Source organism: Astatotilapia calliptera, chromosome 5, assembly GCF_900246225.1.
Source record: "Astatotilapia calliptera chromosome 5, fAstCal1.2, whole genome shotgun sequence".
NCBI lineage: Eukaryota > Metazoa > Chordata > Actinopteri > Cichliformes > Cichlidae > Astatotilapia > Astatotilapia calliptera.
In genome coordinates, this window is record NC_039306.1 from 37,703,564 (window position 1) to 37,723,816 (window position 20,253).

At 43.3% G+C, this 20,253-nt stretch overlaps 1 protein-coding gene across 1 annotated transcript; it reads left to right on the forward strand.

Annotated features, from left to right (window-relative positions):
• Positions 1–931: 931 nt before the first annotated feature.
• lamb3 (laminin subunit beta 3) lies at positions 932–19,110 on the forward strand. Its single transcript, XM_026169161.1, has 22 exons — positions 932–1,113; positions 1,797–1,951; positions 5,621–5,735; positions 8,324–8,397; positions 8,521–8,712; positions 9,090–9,153; positions 9,254–9,447; positions 10,115–10,235; positions 10,767–10,955; positions 11,055–11,210; positions 11,445–11,638; positions 12,248–12,344; positions 13,463–13,823; positions 13,926–14,074; positions 14,183–14,394; positions 14,632–14,838; positions 14,946–15,090; positions 15,255–15,462; positions 15,756–15,897; positions 15,983–16,159; positions 17,518–17,677; positions 18,024–19,110. Exons 1-22 carry the CDS (start codon positions 1,089–1,091, stop codon positions 18,161–18,163), a joined length of 3,477 nt encoding a protein of 1,158 aa, XP_026024946.1. The 5' UTR covers positions 932–1,088; the 3' UTR covers positions 18,164–19,110.
• The last annotated feature ends 1,143 nt before the right edge of the window (positions 19,111–20,253 follow it).

The following is a 20,253-nucleotide window of genomic DNA, read 5'->3' on the forward strand; positions in this document are numbered from 1 at the left end:
CATGACGACGCTTGTCAGAAGTGTGCGTTTGTGATTTCTCAGAAAACACACCCTGCAGTTAGCATTAGTCAGTGTGTCTGAGGCTATGAAGAAAAGCACACAGTGTATGTTCACCTGGCCTCAGGCTATTGTTTCTTTCTACACAGTGATGATTCAGAGGACAGCAGTTAACACACAGCCATGCAAACGCTGCTTAGGATGGTAACCCTACTGCACAAGCTGTCAGGCTACACAGAGGAGAACTGACCGAATGACTGCAAGCTGCCATGTCCATACCCTGTCCTGGTACTTTAGTCATCATCGCCCTTCACTCAAGCCTACATGTTTACACCCAGAAATGAGAACTAAACACAAAGTAGCAGAGGCAGCTGAATTAACTTGTAGATATTAAATTAAATGGCCTGCATTTGTATAGCGCTTTACTCAGTCCCTTAGGACTGACCCAAAGCGCTTCACACTACATCCACCCATTCACACACACATTCACACACTGGTGATGGCAGCTACATTGTAGCCACAGGCGCCCTGGGGCGCACTGACAGAGGCGAGGCTGCCGGACACTGGCGCCACCGGGCCCTCTGACCACCACCAGCAACTTAATTAAAAACCAAACTGTTGGAAAACTGAAATGCAGGTAATGGAGTCTGAACAATGATTGGTTTTAATGTTTCATCCTTTCAGCTCCAGTAGCTGCACAAACTTTACAAACAAAGAATGCATTTGCTACTTTTAGCTTTCACCTGAAGTCAGTTTTATTTATTACTTGATAATTAATAAATATGAATTATTATTATTAATAATAGTGTACAAATTAAATGAAAATGAGTAATGACTACTTTCATTGAGTGTGTGTCTGGCTCTGTGAGTGTGTGTGCTGATTCATGAGTGGAGGGAGTGGTGGTGCAGGGCGTGACTCTGACACACGCTGTGTCACACTATCCAGGTGAGAAATGGTTTTTAAGGCAGCAACACGAAGCAGTGCACACCTTTCCACAGCACAGCTGAACTCCCAGCACAGCAGCCTTCTGTATTTGTTTGCCGACAGCTGCTCCTATTTCTTCTGGACGTTTTAACAGGAGGAACACAACATGAGAATACTTTTACTACTGGCTGGTGAGATTTCCCATTTTCACTGCTGCTTTATTGCTATTATATTTATTGAGTTTGTGATGTTAGTTTGAGTTTTGCACGCCACATGTTAGCATTCCTAAACACCCTGAAATAGATAGCCTGCAGCTTTTTTATTTACTAGCTAAAGAGATGGAAGTAAGCTGCAGCAGTGAACGGTTCGATGGAGATGTTCACGCTGCTGCATGACAGTCTGTCTCTGAAATATGTGATGTTAGACATGTTGGTATCTGTCATGAAATCCTGTGAGAAGATACAAACACAGCCTATAACTACTGTGTAGAGCTGCAGTACATCTTTAAGAATAACCAGGTTAATGTGGAGATGCATTTATAATTTTACCTATTCTAAGTAAACCTTAATCAAACATCAATGTGCTTCATGTACGTGGTTTCATCTGACCAGCACACAGCTTTGGGTTGTTTCGTCCCTTAGAATTACCTTTGGCCTGAAAATAGACAGTACGACAGCTGCAGACCAACATCTCTGTTACTGCTTCAAAAGCAGCATGACACTCATTTAACAGTTTTATTGTAGGTTACTCTGTCTTTTAGATGTATTTTGAACAGCAGTTAATAATAAAGGAAGAAGTTTTTGAGAGCCTCAGAAAGCTTAGAGTTAGGTGTGTTGTATTCATACCTGTACACATTCTGCCCTCCTCCTGACAGCCTCAGCCATACTGTCACACGCCCAAAATGACTGCTCATGGGGGGCATGCTACCCACCCACAGATGACTTGCTCCATGGCAGGGCTCACCAACTTCAGGCTTCATCTACCTGTGGCCTCACTGGCTCAGAGGTCTTCTGTACCCCGTACCAACAGGTAAGAGCGTGCTTTCCTGTTTTATCTCTGTGAGCAAATGGAAAGTTTGGAAACTTATATCACCCTTTAACAAACAAGTGAGAACTTCCAGGCATATCTCTGCAGCTAAAGGGTTCTCCAGTTTAAGAGCGTTTCAGGTAAAATATCCAAAAATTCAGCTTTAGTTTTTGATTTAGAGAAAACAAAGATCGCACAGAAGAAGCAGCCGCTTCAATTCAACAATGTCATATGTGACATTATCGGATTGACAGAACAAAAGTGGAAACTCAAAGTGTCTCTGGCAGGGAACAGACATGTACACAAACTAAACCAGTGCAAACCAGAACTGCTGACTGATAGAAGAGGTCACAGACAGGAGGACAAATGAGATTCATGTGCAACCAGTGATGGGAGGGAAAGACAATAGCAACTGATCCAAAAACACAAAAACAGGAAGTAAAACCAAGTGAAAGACACAAAGTAAGAAAAAGAAAAGACAACACAGAGCGTGGGGATAAGGCAGCACAGGACACTGGCACTACAAACACAAAGATGAGAAAATATATACAAATAAACATAGAGACTTAGGATGTGTTGATGTTACTTTATCTTCATAGATCACAGTATGGGCAACGTTGGATTAGCCTCAGGGAGCTAATAACTGTCTTAGGCGTGGTCCTCTGTTCATCCATTTAAATGTATCCTTGTACTTCAGCGTTCACACAAAGACGCACACATGACGATGAAAGCCTTCGGCATCATCAGAGGAAACAAGTCCGATCTAGCCAGGAATGCCACTTTACTGCTGGAGGTGTCAAATGTTGTATCTAATGAAAAAGAGCTGCAGAAAAAGTGTCGAAGCTGAAGGTGCTCGAAGTAAGCAAAACTCTGTTCACTAAAAGAAGCAAATCCAGAATAAACATGCAAGTCCCCAAATTTAGCCCCGTAGACCAGGTGTAATCTAATGAAGGATGAGAAAAACTATGGTTTGTGAAAAGCCCGGCAGAGGGTGGACAGGAGTGTAAGTCAAGGTGGAAGAGTGAAGAGGTGAGCACAGTGTGGCATTCAAAGACAGCGTATGAGCCGAAGTCGCTTCCATAACCAGCCATCAAAGAGGGAACTCTTCATATCCAACTCAATAATTCAGGCTCCTCATATTTGTTGCCCCAAAATACAAGAGATTAGGTAACCCTGGGCCTCTGTAAGGCTCAGCGGCACAGGAGGCTTCTTGTTCCAAATAACATCCTAAATAAGAAAAAAAGCGAGAAGAAGCAACATCAGGATAATTTAAACACATATGAAAAGCATGGAAACACATGAAGAGGGAACTGAAAAGATTAGAACAGACCAATGTTCAAAGACATATTTATTTATACATATTTACAAGAGCCATCTTTGCCTCATAAACGTGCCCCCAGACAATTGTAAAGCTGCCAGCAGAGTCCCAGGCTGTTTTAATGTGAATTAAGGGAATATTTCTATGAATAGGGGCAGCAGCATCTTTAAATTTGCTGGATAAGGAGGAAAGACACTTCCCAATCCATCTTAGACATACTGTCTACTTCTCCAAGACAGTTTCCTGCAAATAAATGATATGTGCATGAAGTATTAACACTGACATTCCTGCTCCCATATGTCCATCTTAAGTTTGCCAGTGAACATCTAAATGATGCTGTAGTCAGATGAAACCAAACTCAAGATGTGCTAAGAAAAACCCACTATGTCCACAGTCAAGCATAGAGGTGGAAACATGTGTTGGGGCTGTTTTTATGCTAATGGTAGAGAACAATGTCACTGGAGATGAGGTCGTGGATGAGTTCTCCAGTGACAATGACCCAAAACATCTGACCAAGGACACTAACAAGTGGCTAAGGAAGAAGAACATTATAGTTATTGTAATAAGATAAGATAAGATAAGATAAGATAAGATAAGATAAGATAAGATAAGATAACCTTTATTAGTCCCACACGTGGGAAATTTGTTTTGTCACAGCAGGAAGTGGACAGTGCAAAAGTTATGAGGCAAAAATTAGAATACAATAAGAATAAATACAGTACACAACTGTACAGAATAGAATAAAATAATATACTATATACAGTAGAATAAAATAAAATAAATATACAATAAGATAAAAATAGAATACAAATACAAATACTATATACAACTGAGTAAAATACAACGATGACAGAAAGGATTATTGCACTTAGTATTATTGCACATGTATGGATGTGTGTGCTTGATCAGTTAAAGTCTTTGTTGTGGAGTCTGACAGCAGTGGGGAGGAAAGACCTGCGAAATCTCTCCGTCCCACACCGTGGGTGCCGCAGTCTCCCACTGAAGGAGCTGCTCAGTGCTGTCACAGTCTGCTGCATGGGGTGGGAGATGTTGTCCATCAGGGATGACAGCTTAGCCGCCGTTCTCCTGTCACTCACCACCTCCACTGGGTCCAGAGGGCATCCTAGAACAGAGCTGGCCCTTCGGATCACCCTGTTCAGTCTCTTCCTGTCCCCAGCAGAGATGCTGCCGCCCCAGCAGACCACACCATAAAAGATAGCAGAAGCCACCACAGAGTCATAGAATTTCTTCAGGAGTGGGCCCTCCACTCCAAACGACCTGAGTCTCCGCAGCAGGTACAGCCTGCTCTGCCCTTTCCTGTAGAGGGCGTCTGAGTTATGAGTCCAGTCCAGTCTGTTGTTCAGATGAACACCAAGGTACCTGTAGCTGTCCACAGCCTCAATGTCCATACCTTGGATGTTCAGTGGTTGCAGTGGAGAATGCTTGTGCCTGCGGAAGTCTACCACCAGTTCCTTGGTTTTACTGGCGTTGATCTGGAGGTAGTTCATAATATAAGGACCCAGTACACTCAGCGTTGCAGATTAGTGAATGTTTATTAGCACGGTGCTCTCCAGCCTTCTCCTGACTGCTTGCACTGCACGCTGTTCGCTCTCCTCCCTCTGTCCTCCCAGCGTGCTGCTTAAATCGAGAAGGCAGCATTAGAGTGCTGACTGCCAGCTGTGTCAGCCAGTCTCCCCTGGCACCGCCCCCTGATCCCACGGTCCCATAGCCAATCTCCAGACCTCGCGTCTATATAAAATCTTTAGAGGGAGTTGAACCTTCATTTGCCAAGCAGCAGCCAAGCGGCCTCTAAAGAAAAGATTCAGAGAGTTTCTGTAAAGGGACACCATCCCTCCTGTGTTAATAAATACTGACTGCTGAAATCAGTGGTGCGAGCTGTCAGTGAGAAAATGTTCAGCTATAAACAGTACATTCACAGTTTTTCATAAACTGCACATGTCAGCACTGTAAAAAATCCCAATACTCAATATTAAATAACATGTACAGTTTGCAAACCAATGCAACTGGATTTTGTTTGTTTTTTACAAAGTCCAGCATTCTTTGGATATATGGCTGGTTCTACAGATGACTGAGGATTTACTTCAATATAGTGAATAAACTGTGTTTACCAAGCTTTTACTCGGGCAAAGGTTCAGTGCTAGAACTATTAGAAATTCACTGGTACCTGCTCAGTGACCCAGCTCATGTGGCACAGCAGAGAATTCAGAGGCCAGTCCCTGGTCTCGAGTTCAGGGTCAGCTCAGTGGCACACTGTCCTTACATCACACATTACACTGAATCTCTTGTGGGAAAACAAAAGGTTTATTTATGTCTTTGTGTTTTTATTCTTTCAGAGGAAGATGAAATGTTGTCCGTGTGACTCCAGGAACCCAAACAGTCAGCTGGCCCACAGTGTCCAGGATGTTGTGTCCACCTCAGGGCCAGACAGATGGTGGCAGTCTAAGAAAGGTGGGGGGTGAAAGCAAGCAATCATAAAGAAGGACTCATGCATAATACAACTAATACACTATACTGACAAAAGTACTAATCTGCCTTCACATGCGTGTGAACTTGAGTGTTGGCCCATTCTTAATAAATAGGCCAGTGAAGATCCTCTGCACCAACCTAGCTCGCTCGTGTCTTTATGAGCAGTCATGATGGCAAAGGAACCGGCCATCCCCGAAGTGTTCCCTCAAAGTTGGGAGCATTGCCAGACGCAGAAGCGTGATTTGTCACTCCAGAGAACACTTCCACTGGTGGCGTGCTTGACACCACTGCATCCGACACTTTCTATGGTGCTCAGTGATGTCAGGCTTGGATGCAACTGCTCAGCCATGGAAACCACTCCACTCTCTATGCTCTCTTGAGCTAATGTGAAGGCTACGTGAAGTTTGGGGGTCTGTAGCAATTGACTCTGCAGCAATTTGGCAACCTCTGTGCACTATACTCCTCATGATTCACTCACCCCACTCTGTGATTTTACGTGGTCTACACTGAGTGGTAATATAAGAGAAACTTTGACACAAACTCAACCACAAACAGTTGAGTGTGGAAAGGAAATTTCAGGTGTGGACTTGTTCTACAAGTAGCATACATCCCGGTATCATGCTGGAATTCACTGAGCTCCTGAACGCAACCCATTAATTCACAAATGTTTGTAGAGTGATCTCCATTACTAAGGGCTTGATTGCATCTTGATTGCCACTTCCATGACCAACGTGCACCTTGTGGCCGTCGAAGTGATTGAAACACTTGAACATCAGGTGGCTGTAGTTGGCTGTTGCTCAGGAGATACTCTACTAACTGCTCATCTACTAATCGGAGGGTTGGTGGTTCCATCCCTGGCTGCTCCAGTCTGCATGCCAAATAAACTTGGGCAAGATACCAAGTACACCAAGCTGCTCCTTAATGCATCTATAGACAGAAGCCGTTCAGAAAAGGGTTACTCCTGGTAGGCTTTAATCAGGCTCCACCAGAGCACTTTGCTCTCAGACTGCAGACTTACTCGTGGTTACCAGGTTATTTATGAATCGAATGGGAGACAGACCCCACAGCTTTCAGGCCTGTATTCTTTGGAAGCAGTGACCAGTTCACTTACTGTGTGTTTTTAGACCGCTTTGCAGTTAATCATTAGATAACAGTGTGTTCTTCTACAGTGTGTTTTTTGTCCTACCTCCTTCTGTTTAACCTCAGTGGGTCATGGCTGGTTGTTAACTCCTTTTTAACAGTTTCTTTCTGTTAAAACACTGTTACCATGTGTTTGCTCATAGGGGGTCATCTTGGTGCTATAGAGTTAAAGTGCATTATATTTGAATTGAAAACTATGTCCCCTATGAAGCCTATTGCAGTTGCTATTGACTGGCAGGGCCCATGATCCCTATACAGGACCCAAAACACTTCGGGGCATTCCAGTTCATACCCTGTCAAGTGCCCACCCGTCTCCACCTCTCCCCCTGGATATCCAATCACATAAGATCCACCAATATTTAGCCACACCCTATCATCCAGTAATATAGTGTACGCTGTTAAGTGCAGGAGGATCGCCAGGATTTATACATGGGGGAAACCAAACAACCTCTGGCGAAGAGGATGGCAGAACACAGCAGAGCCACCTCGTCAGGCCAGGACTCTGCAGTCTATTTACACCTACAGGCCAGTGGACACTCTTTCAAGGATGAGGATGTAACATCCTGGACAGGGAGGAACGCTGGTTTGAGGGCGGAGTCAAGGAGGCCATTTGCGTGAAAAGGGAAAGACCATCTCTGAATGGAGGAGGGGCCTAACGGTACATCTGTCACCATCTTACAATGCTGTGATTGCAGCCATTCCCCAACTCTCTGTGAATGGGACTCATGGTTATTGGACTGGTTATTATATGGCGTTTCTCTACTTCATCTAAACACTCAAAGCGCTTTACACAACTTGCCTCATTCACGTTGTTTTTTATGCTCTTTCTGGGTAAGTATCTGTCTAACATTTACATGCTCTGATGGATGCATCGGAGGGTTAAAATCTTGCCCAAGGATATTTGGCATGCAGACTGGGATCGAACCCAAACTTCCAATTGAGTAGGTGGCGTGCTCTACCTCCTGAGCTAAGGGCTGTATGAATGGTACGGCATGTTAATGATAATGAAACTGATCTCACAGCCCATTGTCACTCACTGGTGCTAGTTTCTGTCATTATGCAAATGTACTGTTTATAAGGGTGGGAAACCTGCAGTCAGCTCAGACTGAAGAAGTCACCTGGATGAGTTACAAAACGTTACTCGACCTGAAAACGCTACGTCCAGATGAACAGAATCAACTTTTTTGGAACTCCCTTACCTGGATGATTGAGCATAAAAGGACAAAAAGAGGTGAAAGAAGGTGGGCAGGAAGATGATTGGACGAGAGTAATGATGACAGTATTGGGACTGACAGTGTGGGAAAGCGGTAGTGATGTAAAGAACAGGAAAGCAAACAAAACTCAGGAAAGCAGGGAGACGACTGATTACAGATCTTTGTTATTGAGCTTACACATACGCTACATTACTGCTCTGCTCTCTGTTCCTGCAGAGACGAGTCCAGTTACCCTTCAGCTCAACCTTAACAACCTGTTCCAGCTTGACAATCTGGTGCTCAACTTCAAGGTATGACACAGTCTGTCCTTTCTAGCTTAATGAATGTTCTATGCATCCATGTGATTTGACTCAGAGACTTTTTGTAGAGTGTATGCTACTTTGCTTTATTTTGCTGGGGTTTTTTCTCTGCAGGGTCCTCGTCCCAGTGCCTTGGTCATAGAGAGGACACTGGACAACGGCAAAACATGGCAGCCCGCCCTCTACATGGCAACAAACTGTCAAAAAGCATTTCCCAGCGTACCCACAAGAGTTCCTCTTGCCATGGACCAGACATACTGCTACACACTGCCCCCTACAGACTCAAATCCATATAAAGATCACACAGTAAGGGAGAAATTGCTGTTGCTCCGGAATAATTATTTCACCTTCATGTTTGCCAAATGATGATGTTTCCTCTTCGTTTCTTTTTTATACATTTACATATAAGTACATCCTTAAATACATCATTTTGTCCTGAACAGAAAAAATTCTGTTTCTTATTTTTATTTTTATTCCTTTATATTTAAAATGCATAGGTCTTATTTTTATATTTGATTCATCCTGTATAAATAGACAAATACATAGCATCCCAGACTGTTTGAATCTTTCTGAGTGGGAATGGCATCAACAAAAGGTTTCTAATAAATGTAATGCAGTATTGCAACAATGTAAGATGTTCTATCTGTGTACAGAATTAATATATATGCATTTCACTTCCCCAGATTCAGTACAGTCCTTTAGCTCAATACGCTTACGTCGCCGCTCCCAAAAGCCAAAAGATTGAAGGTAAGTTTTCTAACATCCTTAACAGTTCCATGGATCAACACTGGCCTTTGCATCCAGTTTAAGTGTGTAGTTCAGTGACTCATAACTATTTTATCTACAGATGTGTCTGGATTAACAGGGCTGAGGGTGAGATTCACAGAGCTGGGTGATGTGCCTCATCTGCCAGGCAGGAGTCTCAGTAGGTTTTACGCCCTGAAAGAGATGAAGGTGATGGGCAGCTGTATGTGCCATGGACATGCTAACCGATGTCTGCCACAAGGATACAGCAGTAACCTTCTGCCCAGTACTATACAGGTCTGTATGCAGGGCATTTTACCCTTTCATGGTCCCAGGCAGTCATTCGAAAGGTTTACAGTAAGCAAATAAAGTCAGATCACTTTATTTGTTGATCTAATACAGAAGTCCTACTGTAAGCTCCTAATGGTTACTCTGTGTTATGTCAGGATGCCATTGTGGTGTATGATAGAAGCAGGTTCTTTTGCACAGTGAGGACTATATCATCAGCAACACAGCTACAAAACACACATCAGCCAAAATGATTATAGTGGAAAGCCTCTAAAACTATTTTAATATTACAGAGACGTTTTTCTTTAACTGGATGTGCGTCCCTAATTATTCCCTGTGTCACTGGAAATTCACCCATGCATCCACTTCCTCGACCAGCTATCCAGCTCAGGGACAACCTGACATCCATCACCACGTCTGCAGGGAAAATAAAAAATGTTTCGATGACGCCACACTTTTGGAGACCTTATTTCCTTCTTGTGGTTTTCCTTGGTGTGGTTTTTCATGTGTTATGTGGAGATTGTTTCGTGGTGATGTGTGCATGTAGTGATCATTTAAGTATTCGGGTGTGCTTGTGAAAATAGACTTTTATCGCCGATTATCCGCCATCAGCTTATTCCTAGCGTGACGACATGGTGTTGGTCCAGTTTGTTGATCTGCTTATTGATCTTGGCAGGTGAACGCACAGTGTGACTGCCAGCATAACACAGCAGGTGTGAACTGTGAGCGCTGTGCTGATCTCTACAATGATTTGCCCTGGAGACCTGCAGAGGAAGGCAACACTCATGCCTGCAAACGTAGGACCTGCTACAGACTCTTTAATCTAAAGTGTGTGTGTGTGTGTGTGTGCGTGTGTGTGTGCGTGTGTGTGTGCGTGTGTGTGTGTGTGTGTGTGCGTGTGTGTGTGTGTGTGCGCGTGCGTGTGTGCGTGTGTGTGTGTGTGTGTGTGTGCGCGTGCGTGTGTGTGCATGTGTGCGTGTGTGTGCGTGTGTGTGTGTGTGCGCGTGCATGTGTGTGTGTGTTTACATTTTGTGTGACATAAATGATTTCAAAGGATCAAAATACCCAAGTTCCCATCAGGGGAGCAGAGGTCTAAACAGAGAAACCCAGAGCTCTTTCTCCCTGGCTGCATCCTCCCGCTCGATGGAACCTCTCTTGTAATCTCTAGCTGTAATCATTTGTGAGATGTATTTAAAGGTAAATAATAAGAATAGGTGCATACTGGCTCACCACAGACCAAAGCCCAGCTTATGAAAAGTATAGATAAAGTTATTAATCCCTAAATTTCTTCATTTTAATTATCTGGGTATGTTTTGTCTTGTCCTCAGGTTGTGAGTGTAACAACCACGCACAGCGCTGCCGGTTTGACTGGGCGCTGTATGAGGCCAGTGGACAGAGGAGTGGAGGCGTGTGTGAAAATTGTATGCATCACACCACAGGGCCAAAGTGTGACCAGTGCGCTCCAGGATACCAGCCAAACCCCCGCAGTCGAATAGATCGTCCTGATGCCTGCATACGTAAGTGAAATCCCTCCTAACATTTCTGTGTACCACGTTTCTGACTGCAGGTCACACTGAACGTTTGTGGATAAACCGTGTTGATGTCTTTGGCGCCAGGCTGTATCTGCAGTGCCGAGGGGACAGTGAACGGCGGCCGGTGTGATGACAGCACAGGATCCTGTCAATGCAAAGTGAATGTAGAGGGTCCCCGCTGTGACCGCTGCAAGCCAGGATACTACGGTCTGAGCTCCTCCCACCCTCTGGGCTGCACTAGTGAGTCACCTAACACCTACACATTGAAGCTTAGCTTGGTACTGCACCTCAGTAAACATGGAACTCTTTTCTCTTATTGTTATACTTTTACTGAAACTAATTAAAAGCCTGTAAACTTTCACTGATGTTCATATAGTACTTTATATCAATACTGTAATGCAGATGTTAATATTAGTATCATTTCATTTAATGTTTGAAGCATGCAGATCTCCATCAGACTCTGCTCTTTTCTAGAGTGTTCCTGTTCTCCACACGGCTCCCTTTCAGACGTCTGTGATCCGTCGACTGGCCAGTGTCTCTGTCGTCCCCACTTCCACGGCATTACCTGCAACGTGTGTGTGAAAGGCTACTGGAAGCTAAACATGTCAGAAACCTGCAAACCCTGCGGCTGTGATGCCACCAAGTCAACCACTGATTCCTGTGATCAGGTAGGACGCAAAGGCCTTCGGTGAGATCCATCAGCTGCTGTAATGCTGTAGCCTAAGACATAAAATGTGTGTCTCCAGCTCTTTCCATCCAGACCAGTCAAAAGTGTTTGTTTTTAAAGCATTTACAATATAGTTATTAATTGAATTAAAGATTCATTAAATGGTAAGTGGCCTGTATTTGTACAGCGCTTTACTCAGTCCGTAAGGACCCCAAAGCGCTTTACACTACATCCAGTCATCCACCCATTCACACACTGGTGATGGCAGCTACATGTAGCCACAGCTGGGGCGCACTGACGGAGGCGAAAGGTAAATCTATTAATGACCCTGAAATGTCGTCTACAACTGTTTGTTTATGTAGCTAAAAACCGAATTTTCCCAGTCCTGGATGACCGAGAGCCCACAAAGACTAACAATATTATGTTTATCTTCACTCCTGAAAATTACAGTTGAAAAGTTGTTTACACCTGGTGTGACTTAGAAAGTACTGGTGTTGGTATGAGATGTGATTGTAGCGAGGATGCAAATATTCTGTCTTTGTATCATCATCACAGATTATATCGATTTGTCTTCTCTGGAAAATAATGAAATGATCTTGTTCTTGTTCAGCTGACTGGGCAGTGTCAGTGCAGATCAGGCTTTGGAGGCCGAACGTGTACAGAATGCCCTGATAACACATATGGAGACCCTCTGAAAGGCTGCCAGCGTAAGTCCACCACTCGTTCGGGAGTTTTCTTTCAGTTCAGTATCATTGATATAGTGCCAGATCACAACGAGGGTAATGGTAAAAGATTGTAAACTCTGCTGCTTCCCAGCATGGATTAGAGATCATTTATGATTCGCTGCTGGATTTCAAAGTGTGTTCACTTACAAAGATGTGCACAGCCCGTCATTTTTATGGTAGTTGTTGACTTTCAATGATTTCTTTGAACTGTTCTTTTTCCAAGATGAAATGATTGCACATCTTTAATAGCTTTAAAAGATAAGTTCATTCTCAGATCCATGTATGGTCAAAATGATACAAACAGGCTGATAGACTCGTATCTTTTAATATGTGGTGCTGACCGTGTTTTAACTTGACAAGGCAGGACTTTGCTTAGTGATCATGAACTGACCAAGAACAAGAGGAAAGTGTCAGGACTTCATTGAAGACATAATAAGGAGAGTTATAGATCTGCACAACTTAGGGAGGTCTGCTGGACTTATTTCGAAACGACTGCAGATTACATGAGGGGAAATTAGGATGTTCAGTAATAATCCAGGAACCACCAAGCCTCAAGCCTGCTGCGAACTGGAAGCTGCTGGTACATCACTGTCCACAGCAAAGCCACTGAAGCTCTCACCGAAGATGGACTCAAGTTTAACTGGCATTCGTAGCTGCCCACATGAGTCCGGCCAAATGCCTTCTGGAGATACGTTTTTTTGGTCAAATGAGACAAAGATTGAGCTTGTGACTGGTGACAATGACATATGTTTGGAGGGGTGAGACGCTCAAACCAAAGAACACTGAACCAACTGTAATCATACTCTGGGGCTACTTCACTGCCAGTGGCATTGTTAGATTGTACAAAGTAGATAAAAGTCTAAAAGTTATTCAAATTCACCTCAAATCAATAGAATGGTTGAATCTTGGACACGACTTGGTGTTACAGCAGGACAATGAAACACAATCAATCCACCCGAGAAAAAAGTTCAAAGAAATCATTAAAAGCCCAAATTTAAAAAGAATGTGATGTAAGCCCTCTGAGCATGGCTGAATGTCTGCAACCTTTCCATTTTGAAAAACGCTTCGTAACTGATCTGTATGACCATCCTCTGTCTTAGCCTGTGACTGTGATGCCAATGGAACCCTCCCAGGAGTTTGTGACAAGCAGTCGGGAGTCTGTTTGTGCCGACCGGGCGTCTCTGGAGCTCGCTGCGACTCCTGCAGTCGTGACCGCTGCGACTCCTTCCCTGACTGCGAGATGTGTCCCTCCTGCTTCTTCAGCCTAAACGCTCAGCGAAAGAATGTCAGCTTGGTCCTGTTGGAACTTGCTTCCAGATTATCGTCTCAGTCTGGAGGCGGCGCTGACTTTGGGCCCCGCATCAGTTACCTGGAGGCCACTTTGAAAGTCATCCAGAACTCCATGTCCTTCTCACCCATCACTGATACACGTGATGCTCTTTCTAAGCTGAAGGAGCTCAGGTGGGAAACTGCTGACGAACTTAATTCTAGGTTTCACAAATACGAATCACCCTTAAATTCAATCACCTTACACTGTTTTTTCATTGATAATATCATCTCCAGGTACCAGGTTGATAATGACCTTTCACCCCTGACAAAAACTCCTGGTCTGGACTCTGAGCTGGACAAACTGCAGGACCTGCTGGAAAACTTCATGCTGGTGTACAATGCCAAGAAAGATGCCACAAAGAACCCTATCAGTCCCAACACAGGTCAGAAAAGACTAAGCATTCGCTGCAATTCTACAGATGTGACTGATGACTATTTTTGTATCACAACAGCATGAAATCCACTCATGTAGACTTTTCCTGTCTTTGCAGGGGCATTTAACACCATCAGCTACGCCTACGATAACTCGACAGACGCCACCAAAAAAGTTGAGGCCGGGAAAAATACCATAAAGGAATCAACTGGTGTCCGAGAAAAAACTGAGGACATTCAGAGCAAAGTTCAGCCGGCCAACACCAGAGATCTGGATAAACTGAACAACAGCATGGCCTCCCAACCCAACCTCACTCCTGTTGCCAAACAAGTAACTAGTAAACTTCTTGATCTACTGTTTAGCTGAGTTGCAGCATATGAGTAAAACTGAAAGATCATTATCTTAAATAAGCATCCATATGCATATGTGTCATATTTCTCAGTGTGAGCATAATCCAGGCCATTAATCATAATCTTTCTTGTTTGTCCTGAGATGGAGTGAAAGTTCATTTTCTGTCATTCACACTAGTAACCGTCATTGCCCTCCACCTCTAACTCTGTTTTTCAGGTGTGTGGCAGTGTTCACTCCGAGTCCTGCACACCTCTCCAGTGTGAAATTGAAGATTTGTGCACACCAGGGGGAGACGCACCCTGTGAAAAGGGGGGGAAGTGTGTGGGCGCTCTGCCTCTGAGCAAGAAGGCAGACGCTGATGCCAATGATGTGAGGGAAGGACTCAACAAACTCTCTGGGAGGATCACCGATGCTGCAGAGAAGGTAGACACTTATAGCTACATACAAATAATGAGTTTTGTTATTCACACAAGTCATTCTTAATCCGTTTACACATCTCAAGTAGTTATTCAATGTCAATGTGTGCACAGCTGCAGAAAACACAGGAGATAACCAATCAGGTGAGGCAGTCTACAGAGAAGCTGTCCAGTAAGCTGCAGCAGGCCAGAGATAAACTCGAAGACGACCTAAATGAGACACGCAGCGTTGTGAAAGAGCTCAAAGACTTCCTGTCAGGTACGACTGTTTTAGGATTGTAGCATGAGTGGAACCACTTTGAGATGGAGGGTGAAACTTCTTTGGGTGTAACTGATGCTGAGATCAGTCACCCTTTAAACACCACCACAGTGCAAACTCCAGCTCCAGTACTAAACTCTAGCTTTTCCTATTTTGGTGACCAGACCCATCCGCTAACCTGACCCATGTCCAGGAGGTGAGCGACTGGATCCTGAATGCCAAGCTGCCCCCCAGATTGGCAGGGCTTAAAGGGAAGCTGCAGGAGCTGAAGGATCTGACAGCCAACCTACCAGACAGCACAGCGGTGCTGAAGGAAGCTGAGCCACAGTTAGATGCAGCCAAGAAACTGCTACAGGATGCACAGGATGCCAGGTTGATGCTCGCACTTCACTGTCAAACTGTTGAATAAGATGCTCCGTTTTTTAAAGAATTATCATCTTTGCTCCCACCGTTTGTACAGACCAAGCTGGAGACCGAACACATGCTTGTACAGCCACGTGAATGTCCCTAATGCAGAACTAACAAAGTCTATGTCTTCATGAACATGAGCATTAGTGCCTTACATTTAATCAGGGATTCGTTTTTCCAGACTGGTTTAATCCAGTCCTTATTTTTTGTCGTTTTTACCCATCAGTCCTTCAAACTAATGGTTTCTGTGCTTGCAGGGACACAGCACTGGGAGTGAAGGCTGATGTTGATGGGCTGCTGGCAGGCTTCACCTCAGTGAGCCCTTCCCTTGCTGAGCTGGAACACAAATTGCAAGACAAAATGAATGTCCTAGAGACCTTGAATAACAACCTTACTAAGGTAGAAAGCGTAGATGAAACAATGGTCTATTTATTACAATAAAAACTGCTTATAGGCTGAGTTTGGATGGGTTTTCTTCATACAGGCCAAAGACCAGCTGGTGCCAGTAGAGAAGGCTCTGGACGATGTAGCAACACTGATAAAGCCAATGAAACCCCAGCTGGAAAAGCTGAGAGACCTGCTGGAGGATGGAGGTCAGCAGGCTGAAGATGCACGGGAAAATGCAGAAAAAGCTGATAAAGAAGCAGCTGCTGGAAATCAGGTAAAAGATCTGCTGTAGCTGCTTTAGACTGACAGACGAGCACTGACTTTAATAAGGAAGAGAGAAGAAGAACCCAGTGTAAGCTTCTATTTGCATTTATCAGTCATCTGTAAACGTGAATATAAATGAATGTAATGAGTGTGCGCACACTTGAAAGCTCATAGTGTGTTTTTGCAGTGCAGACTGGTTCTGGGCTTTGTGGGTCGTTGTTCTTCATGCTGCTGAATAAAGTCGTGGATATCTTCGGTAACAGATTGTCGCTAACATTTAATGAAAATGCTTTCTTCTCAGTATTTGTTTATATTTTTAAAGTTACAAATTTAAATAAAAGTGAAGAATTCACATTTCAGGTAGGCCAGATTAAACTGTAGCTAGGTTTATTTAGCTCCTATTTACACTACACTGCCAAAGTATTTCCTCACCCATCCAGGTCATTGAATTCAGGTCTTCCAATTACTTCTACTTCTGTGTATATAATGAAGCATCACATATGCAGACTGCTTCTACCAACATTTCTGAAGGCATGGGTCGCTTTAAGAGGCTGAGTGAATTCCAGCGTGTTACTGGGATACGATGTCACCTGTGCAACCAGTCCAGATGTGAAATTTCCTCACTGCTAAATATTCCAAATGTTAGTGGTATTTAAAAAACGGAAGCGACTGACAGGAACTCAAGCATGAAGTGGTAGGCCCTGTAGAATCACAGAGTGAGCAGCAGAGGCTGAAGCACATAGGACTCCAAGCTTCATGTGACCGTGAGATTAGCTCATGAACAGTCCACAGGGAGTTTCACAGACTGGGTTTCTATGGCTGAGCAGCTGCAGCCTAGACTGACATCACCCAGCACAATGCAAAGCGTTGGATGCAGTGGTGTCAAGCGCGAGGCTACAAAGGCTTTAAAGCAGGGTTTGGTGACTGCCAGAGGAGTTCTGTGCCAAGTGTAAAGTTTGGGGGAATTATTGTGTAGCATTGTCTTTCAGGAGTTGTGTTCTCCCCTTAATTCTAGTGGAAGGACTTCTTCCTGCTTCAGCGTGCCGATGCATTTCGGACTATTTTGTGAGAACACTTGGGAGATGGTCTGTGCACCAGAGCTCAAAGCAAGGTCCATGAACACAAGCATGAGTGAGTTTGGTGCAGAAAGAGGAAAACTCACACTATGAGTTTTCTTGTGCAACCTCAGTGTTTGACCTCACTAATGTGCTTCTGGAAGAATGGTCAACATTCCCATAAACACTCCTGAACCTTGTGGAAAGTCTTCCTATAAGACTTGAAGCAAAGGTTTGGCAACATCATATTAAACGCTGTGGATTAAGACTAAGAAGGCCACAACTGAGTGCCATATTATGTGTGTACTTGTAGAACCTGTTGACTCTGGAGAAGCACCTTGACCATCTTAAAGAGAAAGTTGTTCCCGGGACAGATGGTGAGACGGAGCCAGCGGGGGATCGACTGAACAAACTGCAGCAGGATGCAGGAGCTCTGGCTAACATAACCCAAAACATGCTGCAGGCTCTAGACGGTAATTTAACCAACATTTCCACTAAAAGAAAAAAATTCACTCAATGCATCCTCAGTTCATTGGGGAAAGTAGGACATTTAGTCATAAAGCATAAAGTGTTGATTGTGAGGTTAGTAAGAAAGTTTTCATATCAACAGTTCAGTTGAATTTTTACAGGTAACTTTGTTGTTGCGTGCTGCTACCATGAGCTAACCCCCGCTGACTTGGTGGTCTAATATTATGCTTCTGTGGACATTCTGTGTGGCGCTCTGTAATGACTAAATATATCAGAAATCCAGTTGTACGGTCCTGACACAGACAGTGTGTGCCACTCCCTGTAATGCTCCTGGTGTTTGTTTTCTTCTAGGAAAAGCCGACTCCATCCAAAGACTGCAGGACGAGATAGTTCAGAAATCAACAAATCTTGAACAGCTCGATGTCGAGCTTAAAAGACTTCTGACACAACTCCGTAAAAAAGCTGACGATCTCAGTACCTGCCAGGGCTGAGCTCACATGTAGCAGTGCAGTTAGTATGTAACTGTAATATAACACTGTCTGAGGAATTACAACCATTTTATACATACTCTCTATTTTAAAGACTCAAAAGTAATCGGACAGTTGACTGACAGGCAGTTTCATTGCTGCACGCGACATGTTGCTCATTAAAAAGCTGAAAGATTTGATCCCAAATGATAAATTTATATTTAGTGGCTGTTCACAAGAACTAGGAGCTCCGAGATAAGTAAGTAGAGGCTGTCATTAAAAATAAATCAGACAGACAGATTAGAAACAATAAAACTCAAATTTAAAATTTTGTGAGTTTACGTTTTAGACAATGTAATTCCTGCACAGGTGAATAACAGCATGACAGACTTTGATTATCTGAAATACCCTGTGGTGGTGTACAGACGCAGTATTCATAGGTATAAGTATGAATATGCAGTATAACAACTCTCACTGTACCTTCTACTGCTCGTCGTGCTTGGAGACCAAAGTTACTTCAGCATGTACAGGTTACTCAGACCTGCGCTGTACCAGCTGCCTTTGAATGAGAAACATACGACAAGCTTTAATGGAAATGAATTTCAGCTTCATGAACACCAAAGCTGATGTTTTTGGTCCTATTTGAATGAAACCTTACCTGTATTTGTGCCAGTCACATCTCTCATGGTTTCTAGACTCATATTGCTGCCTGTATATTTATCACTAATCTGCAATCTGTTTCAACGTTTCATGTTCACAGCAACACTGCATTTTTCCAAAGTGGATAAAGGCTGAATGTTCCCTTCTTTACCGATTTGAATCTGTTGTTCATGCATAACAGGCAGGAACACAACCGGTTTAGTGAGAAAATGGTTGTTTGCTTGTTTTAAATGGCTGTATTTAATTGTTTCTATAATTTAAAAAACTGCATTTCACTACATTTGTGGAATAAAATCTATTCTTTATATCAACTTGTGTCATTTTATGAGTTCAGTTTTTTTTAACAAGAGCAGTTGGGAAACATCAGGATAACGTGTACGACATGTACGTGTAACATTGTAGTGACAGATAAAGGCTCATCATCATCAGTACTGCAGTATCAGTGAATTCAACTCAAAATGTAATTTAAGCTCATTAAAAAATGCCATCCAGCGTAACTGACAGTAGACAAAATCATTAATGCAAGTTTAAGACAATAACCTGGACACGTTTCTAATCAAATTGATAATAACAGAGCGATGCTGGACACAAGCAGCTGTGTTAGTGTGACGCCCTGCATATTTGACGCATTGCAATAAACTTCTGTTCTTACTGAATCTGTAACATTGCCTTGATCTGCCTACATCATTTTTTAAATAGTTTATGTTGTTAAATGAGTTTTGTGTCACTGTGCACAGAGAAAAGCTCACCTGGTGTAGTGGTGATGTGTTATTCACCACTAGATGGAGACAACCTGGCACTGGTAGTTTCTCTACACTCTACATTTCACACTGAAAAGCCTTGGTGGGAATTTTTGTTTACATAGTAAGCAAAAGAATACATGTCTTGAGGTCTTTCCAGTGTTTTCAAAATTGTGTTTTTCAGATACACGTCAAAATTTCACACAGACAAACACACACAGCAAAATCTCCAGTGTTAAATTAACACTGAGCAGTGCTGATCTTCTAACACTGGAAAATAACTCAAAATGTTAGAAACTGAAGGAAAAAATGTCCATCCCGGTTTTCCCTCCAAGGCACGAGCGATAAGCAGAGTTCTGTCCTTTCCTTCTAAGATTCCTAATTATTTAAAGTAACACTCAGGTATGCCATTCAGCGTGTTAGTACGAGCTCGGGAGCAGCTTGGGAGAACAAGAAAACAGAGACTGCTTCAGGTTGCCTTCCCAATCGACTCAAAGGTTTATTTAGTACATAACAGCTTATATAGAGGAAAAAAAGGTTCGTGTGTCAGCAGATTCCCAGTTCAAACCGGTACAGACCAAATAAGGAAACGTCTTCCTGCCTTGTGAGCAAAGAAGTATCCTGTGTGTAGTTTATCAGTTCAGCTACAATTTATGATCATCCCAGCAAAATACACTCCTAGACATAAAATACAGAGTTCTTTCATTAGTGAAT